At 36.9% G+C, this 18,215-nt stretch overlaps 1 protein-coding gene across 2 annotated transcripts in view; it reads right to left on the bottom strand.

Moving 5' to 3' along the window:
* LOC109535411 (zinc finger protein GLI2) overlaps window positions 1-10,286 on the bottom strand; it is a 66,688-nt gene extending 56,402 nt beyond the window's left edge. For both annotated transcript variants that reach the window (XM_019901320.2, XM_019901321.2), the window contains exons 1-2: window positions 10,068-10,286; window positions 9,768-9,964 (exon numbers count right to left, since the gene is read on the bottom strand). In XM_019901320.2, coding sequence (XP_019756879.2) covers window positions 9,768-9,937 — 170 coding nt within the window. In that variant the 5' untranslated portion in view covers window positions 9,938-9,964; window positions 10,068-10,286. The remainder of the gene's footprint in view (window positions 1-9,767; window positions 9,965-10,067) is intronic.
* Between the last annotated feature and the right edge of the window lie 7,929 nt (window positions 10,287-18,215).

Here is an 18,215-nt window from a genome sequence, read left to right as displayed (position 1 = left end):
GTAGCTCGGCAAATATAAATATTGAACCAGGCTTAAACAAAGTTTACCAGTGTGTATTTGTCTTAAAATTCGAGTAGCGGCTAATTTGTTTGCGCTGCTCGACCTCGCCGTAATGATATCTCAATGCAATTAACTCTTTGATGTTGACAAGAACTGATGATGCCATTCGCTGTTGGTAGAAACGTGCACTTGACCGATTTTTCAAAGCCCGACAAGTCATACAAGGTGTCTTAAAGTAATGGTGAAAAATTGACGGAGAACTTCTGTGCGCAAAATAATATCTACGATTCGGCACAATTTATCTTAAAAGTTAAGTTAAAGGAATTAGACATGCAGGTAGTGAATGTTTTTCAAGAAAGTTTTTGTTGTTTTTTTTTTCAAATAAATCAGAAACAAATGTTTTTGCCTAAAACAAGGAATTCAGGAGTGTTCGAAGGTGGTAAATTTGATGATAGCACGGCAGTTTCAAGTCTGTTCATACAGAGCCCACCTGCCGCAAATGATTCGCTTCAAAATCGCCCTAACTTTTTTCTGATATTGCAAAGTGACAATTGCCAAGCAAATATCTGCTTTTCAATATTTTCGAAACAAAAAATGTATACCAGAGAGCCGAAGGAGTTATTAGTAAAAACCTCCAATAAAGCCGCCGGAAGAAGTAAGAATAGATATTCTATTCCCAGTGCTAGTCAGTCGCAAAGAGAAGGAAAATGTGCAGATCGAAGTCCCAATCCAGCGCCATGTAAATAAAAATTAATAAGCAGTAAAAACCAAAGAACTAACCGAAATGGAAAATCCCCTAGTGGCTCATTTTGTGAAGGAGATCACAGAACCGCAAAAAGGGCGGTCAAGCAGACTTTATAAACTGGCTTAAAATTGAGTTGCTAATCAAATTTGCCACCGTCAATAACCTTTGAATACCGAATTTTAGTAAAAAACTTCAAGTTATCCGTGAGTTAGATGAAAAAACTTCAACAACTTTGACTGGAATTTTTGCTTTCGTTTCTTTTCCTCTAAGGCAAGGTGTGCGAAATCGAAAGTGTCTAAAAACTGTCTAAATTTACGTTCGTAAGGGGTAAACGAATAAATATCCAGAAACCCTCTAAGGAAGATTCAGGAAAACGTTGAGCCAAATTCATTGAAAGCGAGCTTAACCATGCTAGTTGTAACACAAATCCACATGATGGAACATTCAAAGTTGAACATCCCCATTGAGCGCGTTTCAAAGTCTTAATCGTCTTGTTTCATAGGAATATCATTTGAAATATGATATCATAATTTGAAAGCGAAACATGCCCTCCGGGTTCCCTGCTGCGAACATGCGGTCTGATAAAACCATCACTTGTATAAACACGGTAATTGGAATCTCTGCTGGGTTGTAACCGGGTCTGGTTTGCCGGTTTCTCAGAGCTCTTCAACGAAGACCACCATTATAAAGTCTTTTGCCATACATTAGCGGAACTAGATTATTATTAGACACTTTTTCTTCAGTGCTATAATTGAGGTGTTAACGCCGAAGATAATCGGATTGTCAAGGAAAATATCACTTTATTGGGACCTTGCACTTCGCAATTCAAACATTCATTATTTATTGAAATAATGAGGAAGAGTTTAATATTCAAGATTCAGTGTTGGTTTGCACTTTTTTTTAAGAAAACTCATTAATTAATTAATTTTATTAATTCTATCAGTTTTAAGCCGTGAGTTATTCCAGCTCGAACATTAACAAACCTAGCAATTAAGTTGAGATTATTAAACTACCATAAAAAATGTTTACTTTTGCCAGGATTAAAAATCACTCACGTGGAAATTCACACAAGTGCTTCAAACAATTCACCTGAACACGAACAAGGCAAAATTATAATTAATTTTGCAAATGTTTCACTTAACACATTTAGGCATGCACAGTCATTAAAGCTTGTCGGATTCCTAGAGTTTTTCATAAATATGCGAATTCTTTTAAAAAACAAAACATTCTGATTGCTTACAGCCAACTGTTGCACAACTTGCAAATGTTGAATACAACAAAGAAATACCTGAATAAAAAGCTTAAGATTTTTTCGGTTTATTTGCCTAAAATAACTATATAAATGTGCAGGAAAGAACATTAATAAACCGAAAATGTACACGAACGGCCCGCAGCCACCTTTTACAGCAGTCTTTATCAAAAATTTTTCAAATATTCTTCAACTTCACTCATTCCTGAGAAAATTAGTGACAAACTTAGGTCTGCATTAAAAGCAACAAAATTTTAAAGCAAATTTAAAAAAATCCTGAACACCGCCTGATGGTGTTACAAAATCGAAACGTTTGCCACTCAATGCCCAATAAAATCCACACAAAAGTCACCCTTAAACTTCAAAGCTTATTGAAGCCATAACTCCGGTCTGGATAAACTTATAAAGCAGACTTTATCCTACAAAAGTGACACTTTATCTTTGCGAGTTTCCGAGCAAATAAATGTCCAACTTCAATCGGCTTAAAAATCCGCGAAAGTCACATGCAGTTTTGAAAAATGTTGAAAATTGCTTGAGGCTGACTGAAAATAGAAGCTTTTACCACTAGTAAAACAGTTGGAAAAAACATTGCTCGATCAATAAAGATTTGGAATAAGCAAAAAAAAAATAAAACGCCTAAAAACGAAAGACCCAGTAATTGTATTGTGTAGAAACTAAAATGCCTAATCGACACGTCGCTGAAGATGACGAAGAATGAAAGAATTGAAGATTAATTGGGAGAAGTTGATTGTTTATTACTTTCAACGCACTTTGCTTCCTCGGCATGAAAAGCCTCTTCTTTGTATTTAGTTTTCCTAATTTGTAACTATTTTCCTTTGTTTTATTTAAATTGTTTTCTCCAAAAATAGTGAATACCGAAAAGAAAAACATGGAATTTAAAACAATTAACTAAAAAAAAACATTGTTTTGTGCCAACATACAATCAATAAAGGATGTTATCGTTCTCATCGTTATCGTTATTTAGACGTACTCACAATGTTGCTGAGCTGAACCATTTCACTGGCATACAAACGTCCATCTTAACACCAGCAACAAGTTCTCGGTCTTCCTCAATTATAAAAACAATCATTATAATTGTTGTCTTGTAGCGGATGTGCAATAAAAAAATCTAGCTTGATAAGAATAGTAAACAATATGCGTTTCCGTCGCAGTAATATGCCGATTTAAATTCGTCAGTTGATTTTATTCTTCCAGATATTTTGAAAATCTTCCACTTTGTACGGTCGGCGGATGGAGGCGTCAACGAATGACCCATAAAAGCTGAGTTTATTTGATTCGGAATGGTAATTAGGAGCTGATGAGTAACGACTTTCAACTCGCAGCTACAGTTGCTCTTTGGGGCTTTCGACTTGACAAAGAGAGGGTTTTTTGGAAATGTTTATTTTTAGTTTAAACAAGCCTTCTAGTTATTCGGGGTTTCATAATAATTTGTCCGCATGTCGGGACATGCAGGCGTAGACACGTCGTTATGAATGCTTGCTGGGTTTAATGATATGCAATGAAGAGAGGTGAGAGAATAACAAATATGAGGGCGAAATTTAAAGAAAGAAAAAAACACAACTCGAAAATTCTGGTGAGGTAAAAAACAAGATGAAGGGAAGAACAGCAACTAAGAAGCAGAGAGTTTCAGGGAGCAAAGCTTTGAAACAACAGCTTAGAGGAGTGATGATAATGTAGACTTCGAAAGAGATTTAATGAATAGTTTGAAGATGAGCGAAACTCATGATATCAGAACCCTATTTAAATCGCCTTCGAAATTTACATTATCTGTTTATTCTGAGTGTTTCGATGCACATTTTTCCATCTAAAAAAACTTTTTTTACTCGAAGATACCATAACGTCGAATTTGATGCACATATCAAGTTACTATAAAAACTCCAACTTAATGGTTCGATTACAATAAATTCGATGGACTGGGAGGTTGAAGTAAGTTCCCTCAAGACCTATCGAGTAATTCTATTTAAAACGACATTCTTCGGATGCCGGCCCTGTTTTAACACAGTCGTTAATGTGTTTGTTATTTTCGTTGTTCCGGTCTTAAGTTTTAAATAAACCCGCAGATGTGCTGGAAAATTGGACGAATGCGTCTTCGAATTGCATATGCATGTTTCCGAAAATGCAACAAAAGAACAGTGGGCACTAAATTGGCGCGATCTAATGGCGTTCCCCGAGCGATTGGATTTTCATTTTCTTTTCAAACTTCGAATGCCCTTTTCACTGGAACCCAACCACTAGGGTTCCTTTACCGGAATGCAGTTGTGGGACTTAATACAATCGACGTATTGTAAAAAGTCTTCAGCTACCGGTCATCTTCAGCATTATATTCTTCATTCCTGCGTCCCTTTCGCCCCACCAGGTTTCCACGAACGTCTTGATCTTGGCAGAAGGCCGCTTTGCCCGCCCATCATAAGATCGGTGCGATTTGTTTGATTCTGCTCATATCTCAATCACGGCCGTTACAGCAACTTCCACGACTCTCTTCTCTTGTTGTTGCTCTTCTTCTTCTACTTGCTGGTCCCACCTGTTGAGCCTCAGGGCGCAATTATGCACCATTTCGCCAGCGCTCGCAAATTACAATCTGCCACAATGATGTTCCTCTTTGCGCTTGCTCTCCACAACTTTCAATATTCTATATGTAAACACGCTTTTAATATATGCAATGGGATTTTTCTGCGCTTTCAACTGGAGGATGTGGATAGAGCGGTTATGGGCTCAACTAGCTCTCCAAGTCATATTAATTATTAGGGACGTCTCAGCCTGCAAGGGTTTTACTCTGTCTACCTACTCATTAGGAAACATTCTTTTTGGCTCTCCTGCATAAAAAGGCTTCATTGTTAGGTGCAGATGTCTTCATTTAATCACATTTTTTAATCTGGTGTAGGTACATAATTAAAATGAAATTCTCTTAGATCTACAAATCTTCCAATTGCAGAGGAGCAGAATGATCATTTGTGAGTTGTTCTGATTCCATTATTATTTAAAAACCAAATTGCATTCGTGATATTGTCTGATTGTTAGCTACTGTTCGCTTGAACTACTGAACTAATTCGAGTGAAACAATATTTACAGATCAATAAAATGCATCTTTGAGTTTCGACTGGCACAGCTTCGATTTAGGGAAGTTTGACTTTGGTTAAACAAACCATTATATGCATTTTCCATTGCAAAAACATACAACATATAAATAAAATTGCAATTATGTTGCACTATTTAAATATTCTTCAACTACAGCATTTGCCTGAAAAATAATTTGAGAACAAATCAAGAAAAACCATCTGAATATTATTAGTTGAAACAGGAAGAAAACTGAATTGACAAGGAAATTGTTGCTTATAGCCAGACAATCTACGAAAATGGCCAAGCGATGAAAAAAGACGAAAATGTTATTAAGGGAAGAGAGAAACCAGGGCTTGAAACTGTTTTCAGCTTCAATTTTAAACGAAGCGAACTTTTAAATGTACATTAAGTTTATTAATCAAGACAGTCATAAAAAATGTGAGGGATTGGAAGCAGTTAAAATCGCTCAACAAACGGCTAAACAAATTGACCAAAAAATGGTGGAAACAGTGAAAATAAAAAACAAGTTTTGTCAGTTTCCCTATTAGTTGATAAAATTTACTGTTTTTTGTTTAGACTGCGTTTTTAACTGCTTGACATTGACCAATCTTTAAAAAATCTGTATGTTTCCTCCCAAATATATTTTTTGGCTTTATATCAATGGCATTTGCCACACACTTTGTCACACACACAGAATAATAAATCTCTGGTTTATGGATCAACCGTTTGAAATCAATTGTAATCTTCAATATTCTCATTTTATACATCTTGCAAGCATTGTTAGACCGCCTAGATTATATCATTAGCTTACAAAACAGAAATGACACAGTAACCAACAAGCAATCTGCGAAACAATGGCAGTTGGTTAATTCGACATTATTCCATTTGATTTCACATTATAACTCTTTTGTAGGTACAATACTTAACATGCGTGTGGCATAATCAATTATACGCGGAAAGAATTGATTGGTATGATATAAGTGACTGGTGTTGAGGCACTCTCCACATTGGAGAAGACTAGAATTGCAAAATTATATTCTTGAAAGCCCGACAGTTTTTTGTATTCTCTGTTCAAACGTTTCAAATATATAGTTCACTGCTTCAATCACACTCTAAACTGACAAATATTCAGCTACATAAGCTTTTTAAAATGGCCATTGCTTTCTTTCGGTAACAATCCAGAACGAATTAATTTTGTGGTTCTTTTCGAGCATATCGCATAGCGTCCACCATGCATAATTCGCTGAACTAAAACGAGAAAACTGAATGGAAACTAGTACTATGGACGAACTTTTATAGGCACATTTCACACTTGTTCACGTATCGACTCTATTATCCTGCTCCACCTTCTGTCGTCGTAAAATAACGTCATATTACAACCATACACCCGCCGCTGCAGATCCAGCAGATTTCATCGAAAGCATGCTTCTTTTGTACAGTATTCGCTTCTAAAATTTCGAAAAATCTTGACAATTCCAGCGGACAAGCGTCTATGAATAGGGATTACAAAAGATCCCAGGTACAGGGATTTGAAGTCATTGTTGAGCTGAACTTAAGGGTCGGTCATTTCCCGTATTTGATCTATCGGGCATGAATGTGATGAATAGTCGAATGGTACCCCCGGACATTGTGGCCTGTTTTTGTTTATTTCATTTTACGGATTATTCATGCCTGATTAGAGTTTTTAATGGCTCAAAGTGGGATTTGCAACCCGGAATGGTGCGCACAGCAGTTCGATGTTAAGTTATACGAAGATAAGTTATGTTTACGCCTATTTCTTCCGAATCGGACATGGCAAGTCAAGGCAATAAAAAATCTATCAAATAACGCAGGTAAGGCACGTCTGCGCTCAATTAGCACTCAATCTGCCATATCGGCCCATAATGAAGCCATTTTCATGCAATTATCAAATAAAAATAAGCAGCATTCAAGGAAGCGACCGATCGTCGCATTTATTAGCTGGCCACGAATGGTGAGAAGCCATTCCGAATGGCTGTCACGACGATTCCAGCTAAATGTCGATAAATAACTTAATTTGCACGTGTTACTCGTTCGTAATTTATCTAAACGTGAGTATTTCTATTATTTATATACGCCCCAATTGACTGGAAGATTTAGTTGCAATTCGTTGATCGGAATCTTGATTTCAAATCAAGGGATCAACATCGCATAAGCAGCAACAGAGTCACCGCTTATGTGGCTACTTCATGTTAAATGTGCATTAATAATGAAAATGCTTTTAAATTACTTTTAAAACTACCTACTTTCATGCAGTGCATGAACCAAAATAAATGAAAAATAGCTGACCGATCTCGTAAGTAATTAAGACTGGCACTGAATAAAATGGGCATCTTTTTAGGCTTCTCAAAACAACAACAACAAGCGATTCATTCAGAAACATTCTAATTAAAAAAAAATGTTATTAAGTCATTAAGCTTCAATCCTGCATTGACTTTTCATCGATTTACAAACGTGCGCTTGAAAACTGCGGTTCTCGAAACAAACAACCAATCGGAAAAACATTCCAATTTCGAAAATAGTGGAAACCTCCATCTGCAATTTGTTCAAACCGTTAGCGAGTCTTTAAGCTGCATGATCATGTCAAATTTCACACAAATCTATGATCGATAAAGCTTTAATAGTATCACATTTCATCAAAATCCAAGCTTATGGGGATTTTTCATCAGCCTCCCAGCTTAAGCTTCAAAAGTGCGGTTCGGTTCCAGATACAAGCAAAAAAATTATAATTTTGAAAAAAGTGGGAATCGCCCTCCAACAGTACCAAATTGTCTAGGAAATGCCGTTCTCGAAATAAGAAACAGATCTGAGAACAAATCTTATTTCCAAAGCTGAATTTCTGCAAGCTGTTAATAAATCCTCAAGCTACAAGAGCTCCGAAATGTTCTTCATATTCGAACACTCGTTAATTTTTGCTCGACATTCAAACTTGCGTCTATCAAGTGCGATTCTCAAAGCAAATTACTAGTTGGGAAAAAGCTTCTAACTTTGAAAAGAGTGAAAATCTAGCAACTACAATTTCTGCAAGCTGTAAATAAGTCCTCAAGCTACAAAAGTACCAAATTTTCCTTCATATTTGAGCGACAATTATTGCTTCACTTTCAAACTTGCACGTAAAAAGTGCAGTTTTCGAAACAAACAACCCGTCGGGCAAAATTCTCTAATTTCGAAGAAAAGTGAAAATTTTGATCTGCCATTTCTACAAGCTGTTAATAAGTTCTCAAGTTACAAAAGCACCGAAAGTTCCTTCATATTTGAGAACGCGATAATTTCTGCTCGACTTTCAAACTTGCGCCTAAAAAGTGAGGTTTTCGAAACAAACAGCTAGTCGGGAAAAATTGACTAATTTCGAATAAAAGGGAACATTTTGACCTGCAATTTCTACAAGCTGTTAATAAGTTGTCAAGTTACAAAAGCACCGAAATTTCCTTCATATTTGAGAACACGATAATTTCTGCTCGATTTTCAAACTTGCTCCTAAAAAGAGCGGTTTTCGAAACAAAACAACCAGTCGGGAAAAATTGTCTTATTTCGAACTGAAATTTCTACAAGCTGTTAATAAGTTGTCAAGTTACAAAAGCACCGAAATTTCCTTTATATTTGAGAACACGATAATTTCTGCTCGACTTTCAAACTTGCGTCTAAACAGTGCGGTTTTCGAAACAAACAGCCAGTCGGGAAAAATTGACTAATTTCGAAAAAAACAAAAAAATTCGATTTGCAATTTCTACAAGCTGTTAATGAGTCCTCAAGCCACAAGAATATCGAAATTTTCACACACAATCACAACAAATAACGAGCCAGGACAAATACGCTAATCTCGAAGAGTGAAAATGAAGATGAAAAGATGAAGAAAAAAGCTTGTTATTTGGGTATTTCCCCTTGACTTTAAGGTGTTGTGGAACGAGTTTCTTGTTACCTACAGTTGATAAATAGTACGATTTAAATTTTCTTATACATAAAGTACAATTTCAGTTTTGAAATATAAAATATATTCCTATTTAGGCTCAAAAGGGGAACTCATTAGAGAATGCACTTTAAATAGTTTGGTTTCTGTAAAATTTCCAAGGTTTTTCATCAGCGACTTGTACATTTCAAGTCCGCAGAAATATTAGTCAATTCACTAATGTTTTTTGTCTCTACTTTGAAACTAACGAGTTTTCAGGAATTTGAGCCATTGTTGAAAATAATTTCTCCTCGACGTTTTGCACACAAGCATCTTCAGAGATGGAGAACTGGGTTTTACAAGCAAGTTGCTGGCATCAGTTATCTCACTCGCCCACATACGACTCTATGAGAGATGCAAGATGGCTTGCAGAATGTTATGTTCCAACTTGATCCCTTTTCGGCTTAAATAGTTATCTCGTTTTAGCGGGAGAAGTTGGAAAACACAATTTTCTTCGCGTTCAATCCCGGAAAAATTATTTGAAGATTGATGATTTTAGGGTTTTTATTAACACAACCCGGACGCTTCCACTCAAAATACAGACATCTTTGAATAAATCGAAATTTGAAGCAACATCCAAATACAAGAGTTCGAAAACGCAGATTATTCGGGCTCCCAAATTCGCTCCGAAGGACCAATTTGCTTAATAAATCGCATCTACAACTTTAATAATTTGATAATTCTGCCGACTATTAGAGTGTTGAAAGTGCGCAATTATCTGGGAAACTCACCTTGGTGGCGGAGGGAACCCTTGGGGAGCTTGATGGGTCCAGGGGTACCGATCCGGGAACGGCGGAGCAAGGGGGTCCGACGAAAACGCAGCGTAAGGCCCCCCCGAAAAAGACATTAGAGGCGGGCCGGCGGACAATCCCCTCACAGTGCCGTCCTGTTTTTCGGGCATCAGTAAGTGTTAACTGGGGCAGAGTTTCTGAAAACACCAAATCAAACCAAATGTCCGCTTAAATAATCGACAAGCTTTGCGTGGACGTTTTCCAATTAGGCGAACAAATCACACCGATTTGGTTACTTACATCAATGAAAATCATCATCAACAAAGTCCCCCAGTTAGAAATCCAAACACAAAGTCTTTATTAATTTTCATGCACATCAAAACTCAAACAATCCAGTCCAGGCTGAACGAAAAGCGACCGCAAAGAAAACTGTCCAACGCCTACGTCACTGCCGGGTACTATCGTAAATAAATCGGGTTGACGTAAGACACTGACTCCGCATAACAGTGCGACTCGGTACCGACTAGAAATCTTGCTCAAGAAGGGCCATGGTCAGAATCACGAAAATAAGTCAGAGTGGGGGGGAAAGCAGTGGCGTGCCACATTGCCGTGGTTGATGTCTTCATTAGGAGAAGAATGCCGCGGCCCCTGTCTGCCTATATTGGAAGCGTGTTACAAGTTATGTTGGTTACACCTTCATCCGGGGGCTTTTGCAATAGTGGACATGATGGATTTTATCGCTAAATCTCTCTTTATATGGATTTGACCAGTCGGATTGGTTTTCGAAATCTCGACAATAGCCAGCGCAGGTACGGCAAGTGCGAGAGAAACCTTTAAAATCTCAACCTCAACAACCATTATCTCCAATTTACCACTCAGCTCAAGAAAAACAACTATAAGCAGGGGATGACTAAATATTTTTTTGCTATTTGAAGTGAAGATTCTGAGAGGTGTGGAATTGACCAAGCGCTTTATTATCAATTTCTGAGTAGCACTCAAGCGAGTACCGACGCCTCTATGTGCAAGCAGCTTAATTTGACATTCAAAGTACTCTTCAATCACTCTATACAGAGTGATTCAAAATTGGCGTCATTCCTCTGGAGGTGTTGTCTGGCGCTGTTATAGGAGTACAGAAAAAATAGTAAAATAAATTAATTGTTATTAAAAACTGAGAAATTTGCAAAAAACTATATCAGAAATACGGCAGCAATGTTTTTCAAGGTAATCTGCCTAATTAACATTGCGCAAATACCTCTGGCTTCGTAATTATTTAAAACTCCGGTAACCATGGAATTATACAGACTGACAATAACGACATGTTGACGAAATGTCAACAATTTTTCTTTTTTAATGCTTAAGTATTCCAATATGCTACCAATTAAACATGGAACCATTTCAAAATAATGCTTAATAATAAAGTTGAAATTCGATCTTCAACTGTTAATATCTTCTAGAAATTTTCGAAAAAAAAATTTTCAATATTTTTCTCGTACTCCCCAAGTGAGCCTCCATCACCCCTTAAAAGGAATGACGCCAATTTTGAATCACCCTGTATATTTTCAGTGGTATGACACCCAAAGTTTTGTTTTGGACCCGATTTGTTCGTTTCACGAATGAAAAATAGGTGGCAGGTACAAAAGTACTCAAAGTCCTCACAAGGTAGGACCAATCGATATATTTATAAACATTAGAATTAATCCCAGGACACCCTCGATTGTTCGCCAGCCATAGGCGTAGTTAATATTCATATTAATCGATTTATTGTACGTCTAAAAGGTTCTTTGATCTTTCGACCTGCATATGAACATTATCCGTTTGTAATTCTACATGCTAAAACAGTAACGCAAAATTTTTAGGCATTTAGTTTCTGGCATTACTTTTGGCTTGAATATTCAATATAACTCAAGCCACTGGCAACTGTCTATAAATGTACAAGAGGAAAATAGGTTAGGAAAATTCAGACCCACTTTCCTACAAAAATCGCTAGAAGTTTCCGAATTTACGAGCCCAACGAGTCCATTTTCCCTTCCTATAATTTTCCTATTAAAGATTCCCCTCATTTGCGGTGCTGCCATGTTGAATATTTTATTAGGTTTTCTTGTAATTCTCACCAGGAATTATTATGATTTTTCAGATTCAAATTTCAATGCGGTATTTCTTCAATATCAGTTGCTTGTCGTTTTTTAGAAACTATTTAAGTATAACGCAAAATACATTCTTGGCTACTGCTTTCCTGATTTTTATGATCCATCGTGGTCCTAACAGAAAAATGCCAACAAATGCATTTGTTTAATCTCAGGTAACCGCACAAAAAAAAAACAAAAATTTAAGTCAGTTTCTTACGAACGGAAATGCTTGCAGAGGGTAACAGTTGATTTGTATTTTTTTCTTTTGATGCTTCTAAGGCATATAAACTTTGACCAAAATCAGCAAGGACTGAATATTGGGACACATTTTTGCAAAAAATCGTGGCTGCAAATGGTCGCAATTAAATATGCAAAAACATCGGGATGCCACTGCTTTTGAAACCCCATTCTTCGATTTTTAAATCGCCCATTATTTTACTAATGTAAATGTATCTTAAGGAGTCTTCTGTAATTTTTCAGTTGCTCTTTCCAATAGAGAAAACCGCCTACTATATATTTTTATCCAGGTATTTGAAATTTTCAATAGAGTCGAAAAACCCAAAGTTGATAGTCGTATTTTTAAACAAACGAGAAAAACCGGACGCACGCCGCGGTTAACAAAATTCGATTGTCTTTTATTGTGAAAATGTCTTTTAATGATGGGAAATCCACTGCCAAGTTTTACTTGTTTTAGAAACTTAATCAAATTCAAAATGAAGTTTTACCGTCCGGTATATTCAAAGCTTTAGGAAATATAGAATAACCTAAAACGCTCGGTGTATTAAGAGTCTCATCCCATCGATTAAAACAAGATGATAACTGCATACAGGGTGATTCAAAATTCAGTGCAGTTTTCATATTTTCTATAAACATGAAAAGTTCCGCAAAAAGACAAAAAATTGTGAAAAATTTTATTTCGCCCTCTCTTTGTGGCGTTTTTCATTTCGGGTCTTAAAAATTATGTTTTTCCAATTTTCAAATAAATCAATTGATTAGGCCTTCTTACATTTGTATTAACTGTTATTTAAACAGAAATACGAAAAATTGTCCAGACGAATTGGACAGTCAGGCAGTGATTTTAAATGTTGATTCTTGAATTTTCTAGCGACAAAAAGCGTTTTTAAACAAATCGATGTAGAAAAAGCTGGTGGATCTTAGCCATTATTCATAGATTTTTCCTGCAATATTTCTCTAGCTTCATAAAATTGGGTCCGTTTGATTGGGAGAAGATTTCCGCTCAAGTACAAATTTCTTGTTGTCATTGATCTTCAAAATTGAAAATCAAGCGCATTTCTCCGAACTTTTGGCATCGCTCTGTATATTCCACCTTGTGTTCACTGACCAAAAGACTAATTTTTTTAAAAACAGTATTCGGAGTTTTGCAATAAATATAATCAAAGATTTAATTGTTCTTCTATTTGTCGCGTATTTCAAGTCCTGTATCAAGTATACATTTTTGACAAATAAATTGATTGAGCCTTTTTCTTGCAATTTTAATGACTGTGATTTAAACAGGACTTGGAAAAATTGCATACACAATTTAGGCAGCTAAGAAAATATATTGAATTTTGATTCTTTGAATTTTCCAGGTAAAAAGCGGCGTTTTCGAACAACTCGATGTAGAAAAAGCTAGTGCATTTAGCATTAACCAACATAGCAGACGATGATTCTTAGATGTTCCCTGCATTTTTTTAAYYTCTAGTTTCATGAAAATGGATGCGTTTAATTGGGAGAAGAATCTGTTCAAGAACAAATTTCTTATTGTCCTCTATCTTCAAAATAAAAACTCAAGCGCATTTACCCGGTCTGCTAGCATCGCCCTGCACCTACACTTAAATTTTTGTTCAAAGCATTGGTGTCTACTTTTTGGGATTATATTATTTTAAATTGCAAATTTTATGGGAACTTGGACAATTAAGAGAACTACCAGCACATTAGTTCGGGCTTTTTCACACAAGATAATTGACCTTTGAAAAATGAACAAAATGTGTCGCATTCATCAACCAGTCATCAGCAGGAGCTAAAAACCACACGCAATCGTTGCACTGGCAGCAAGAATTTCACCAAGAAAAACACAATTAAATGGAGTTAGAAGATGAAGTCGGGCTGTAAAACCGTAAATTGGTCAATTGTTGCTAATCCAACTTCGAAAATGTTTTCAGAAACGTGATCGAAAATATAACTGAATTGATTTCTCCAAACCAAAGGATTAATGAGCATCAGCAAAATTTCTAAGGCCGCCCTACATTCATGAAACTAACGCAGAATTAAGGGCCTATCTCTAATGTGTGGTAAACTGACAAAAGGTGAAACCAACAAGCGTGAACGGATTATGCAGGGTAATTTGTGTAAAGCCGCTTATACCAGTTCGGGGTAATAAATCGCACCCATAAACTGGTAACAAAGTAACAACCCTCCCAACGTTGGTAGCATACAATGGGCACTTTTGGGGCGGGGGCTAAATTTTCCACCCTTGTTTACCGGTTGAAGGATGAGATCTTTATTAGGGCATACGGTTACCATGGCTGATGAATGCAACCAAACGTGATCTGTGAATAACCGTGAGTGTTTTGTATCCGGCCTCCATTTCTGAACTACCTACTAATCAAGTTTGATGAAAATATCTTGGAATATGATAAAACGATGGAACCTGCTGCCAACCTTCCCTACTCCGACTTCTTTAGACGTAAAAACAGTAAAAGAGTGGTGTGGAAGCAAAATCGTTGCGATGGTGGTTCAATATTCCCTATCCACAACATGACAACCACGCAAAGAATATCTTAATAGAGTCATTTGACCAAAGAAGAGTCGACCGAAAAGCAACCTCGAACTCTCCGGCAGGAATTTGGCCCTTACCACCCCCTCCACCCTTCAGGTACCGTGGTACCAGGATTTCGGTACTGCTCGGTTCGATTCGGAGCCAGTCGGTGACTCGAAATTGAGCGCTCACTCCTACGACGTGATTGTGGTACTGCTTTTAATGATCCAAAACAAATAATGAGAATCGTGCTGGCCGGACCAATGATGGAATGATGGTCAATTGGAAATTCGATTTTATGGCTGGGAACATTGCTGGAAATAAGCCAGCAAGTCATAGAGCAGAAGGCAGGAGTTTCTTCGGATGAATTCGATTCTGAGGCTCTTGACATGGCAAGCAATTTCCTTCTATGTCAAGCTGCATTATAGAGACATAAACCGAGTGATATGTGGCTCATTGCTCTTTAAATAGCGTTTCGTCACTTATTTCAACCCATCCGTCCATTAAAACATATTTTACGAGTTAGTTTATTACTTATTTACGTCTGGAGGGCTTTGCAAGACAATGCCGACGTACTTCTTGTGTCATTTAATGTGCTGCGCTAATAGAGGCTCTTTGATTTCCTTATTGGAACCCTGTTCATATGACGTTATTAATAAGCGAGTTTCTGTACCGATTAACCGAACATCCGGCTCGAAGGACCAAAACCTTAAGCCGAATTGGCTGCAACTGAACTGTTTTTAACACAGTTTTGCGTGTCGATGTTAATTGCGTAATTTTCCAAGTGGAATTGCAACACACAGTAAAATAGTGGAAAATTATTTAAATATTCCCAATTTCCATAATAAAATAGGTGTTAATTGAGCTGTGGAATTGTGAAAAAGGATTCGAATGCCCATTACTCATGCAAACCATTCAGAACAAATGATTAACGGCCCGATACATAAACATGTTTTAGTGGTTATTTCAAGCACTTCTTAATATCTTTATTTATGTATACAGGGTGATTCTATCAATGGGAGCCAAGTTTTATGAGATAATCGCAAAAATTTGAGGATCCAGGGAACATTAACTCACATTGCATACTAAATTTTAGCAGCTCTGCAATGAACAATGAGTGAAAGAAACTTTCAGCAGATCTAGAAACTGTTGGCTTATGATGGTTTGCGACCCAAAAGGGAATTAATTATAAAATTTGTGGAAATAATTGTCATTTGGCGCATCTAAACCAATATTAAAATAATTCAACCATTTAACTGTCTAATTCAACAATTCTTTTCAGCTTTTGGTGCACCAGTGTACGGAAATCTTTATTAATTGATCTCACTATTTAATGTTTAACTACACACGCATGAAGCAAATAAATAGGTTTCAACCGCAGTATCTTCTTTTGCAAAGAAGTGCATGACTCCAGCTAATTATAAGTTTCTTGGTCGTGTTGTTTGTTTTCTGCACCTGAAATTTTACTGCTGTCGTTATCAACTTCCAAGCAGAAACTTTACAAGTTTTGTGGTGTAAACTTGGCCCCATTAATGATAGTTTCATTGGTAAAGCTGCCTGAAATACACGAATTTCGCGATATTGATGACTCTCAAAAGTGCTGATATATGGATGCAGCAAAAAGCAGCTGCACCAGCTTAAAAGTCGATGGGGACCAGGCCCAGTCAACTGCAGAACATGGGATTTAAGGATTAAGTGCGGCCATTGATATTTGCCACAATAACAAAGGGTGCAGGGTGAGCGTGGAGGTTTTTTCGCTCAAAGTTTTGCGGAATAACCCATGAGTATTTCGCTTCTCCAGATAGGAAATTCGTGAGCAAAAAAGTGGCATAGTTTGAGTGCAAGATGAGTTTGATTGTGAAAGGGGGGCACTGAACAAGTTCAGTTTAAGGCACTGAGGAAGTGGACGAATGGGTTTGCAAATGCAAAAAAAATAATTACGCTGTTCAGAGCAATTTTGAAAAACAATGGGGCAGCAAATTGCTCAGAAGCAACGAAACGAAACGAAATTTACTATTCAATCATAAAAAAATTTCAGTTGGTATCAGAATCACCATACCTACTTATAGAATTTGAAACCAACTCATTCGCTAAACTAGGAACAAATAATAATAAAAATACACGTTCTCCTAGTAGAAATTTGTTAATGGCTGGTCTGACCATAACAGCCACCGATAATTGAGTTAATGAAACGAAAACGAGTACAAAAGCATTCCAAGCTGGCTATTCAAACCGCAAGTTGGTACTGATCACATCGGAAAAAACATGTAAATCATCGAATGGATTTTTTCTGATATTAGTTCCACACGGCCTCATCTAGAAGAGAGAAGTCGGTGTTTGTGGCAGCCAGGAAAAACTCGAAAATCGCGTACATCTTTATTGTGAAAGAAGCGGCATGTTTCAACGGTCCGTTGATCGCAATAATGAATTTTACTAAGAGTTTTCGGCCCGGCGTAAAGCTGGGACAGCGGCAGCATCATTCCGATGAGAATTTAATTGATTGTTGTTACCTGGTAGGGAATTATCGATAGACCTTTTAACCGCAGTTAGGCTTCAATTAAGCGCTATTGAATTAATTAAACAATTATTGTTTTACCTAATTTTTTCATCCTTAATGCCCCTCTCGTCACGAATGAGCAAGCGAACCCCATTCACTTTTACCAAAAAAGATCCAAGAATTTCCGAATTTAAACCTACCAAAAAGGTGTCGCTTCTTCACACACCACAAGCGATGATGTCTCCGATATGAGGTTGCGGTTGAAATACTTAATATAATTGGTGAGCCGTACACGCAGCTTGTCACAATAAAAAAAATAAAAAACAACATCGAGGTGTTCATAAACACGAAAGTTTATGACTTCATCCCGTCCAATCTTCTAAGAAGCGGGCCTGTAGTTTTAACCCGTGAAATTAACCGAATACAGGGTGAGGCTGTGCACGCAAGTCTTCGAGTTGAGTCTAGGTTTTTAACCATTGAGAGCAAAGGAGTTAGTAGATGAACTGTGTAAAAACTTTGTTGTTACTGTAAAAATTCGAAGAAACTCTTACATTTACAATGAAAAGAAAGACTGGGAGCAAATTAATCGATTCAATTGCCCAAGAAATCAACACGCAAATGCAGCAAATCTTCTGCTGCAACCCACTTCAAAATCAGTTTTAAACTTGTTAGTTCTCGTTAGTTGGGGCCTGGTAAATTTACTAAAATTTTAAATTGTATTTTTCTTATCTATAACTTATTTTCAGAAGAGAATTGTATGGACGAGGACTAAAAAGTTAAAAACTGTTGCTACGGTTTTCCTCTTTATGTGCGTAACGTGAGTTTCCGCAAAAAATCTTCCCAAGGTTTCGCAAGCACGAGTTGCAGTATCCTCAGAGGTGTTTTTTTGCTCGAAAACTTTCAAACAAAAAACCTTTTCCTTTCAAGCAAAAAACTCTGTTTGGATGCAAGCAACTTGTGCTTGCGAAACGTTAGCTAGATTTTTTGTACCGCGGTTATAAAAAGACTCGACTCCTTATGCATTTAAAGAACGCTCTAGAACATGAATTTATCAAGAATTGAATATA

The sequence above is a fragment of the Dendroctonus ponderosae genome, unplaced genomic scaffold (assembly GCF_020466585.1).
Source record: "Dendroctonus ponderosae isolate FM_Combo_2020 unplaced genomic scaffold, Dpon_F_20191213v2 Dpon_F_20191213_8, whole genome shotgun sequence".
Lineage (NCBI taxonomy): Eukaryota > Metazoa > Arthropoda > Insecta > Coleoptera > Curculionidae > Dendroctonus > Dendroctonus ponderosae.
The sequence above is the reverse complement of the archived record's forward strand: the minus strand, read 5'-3'. Positions and strand labels throughout refer to the sequence as shown.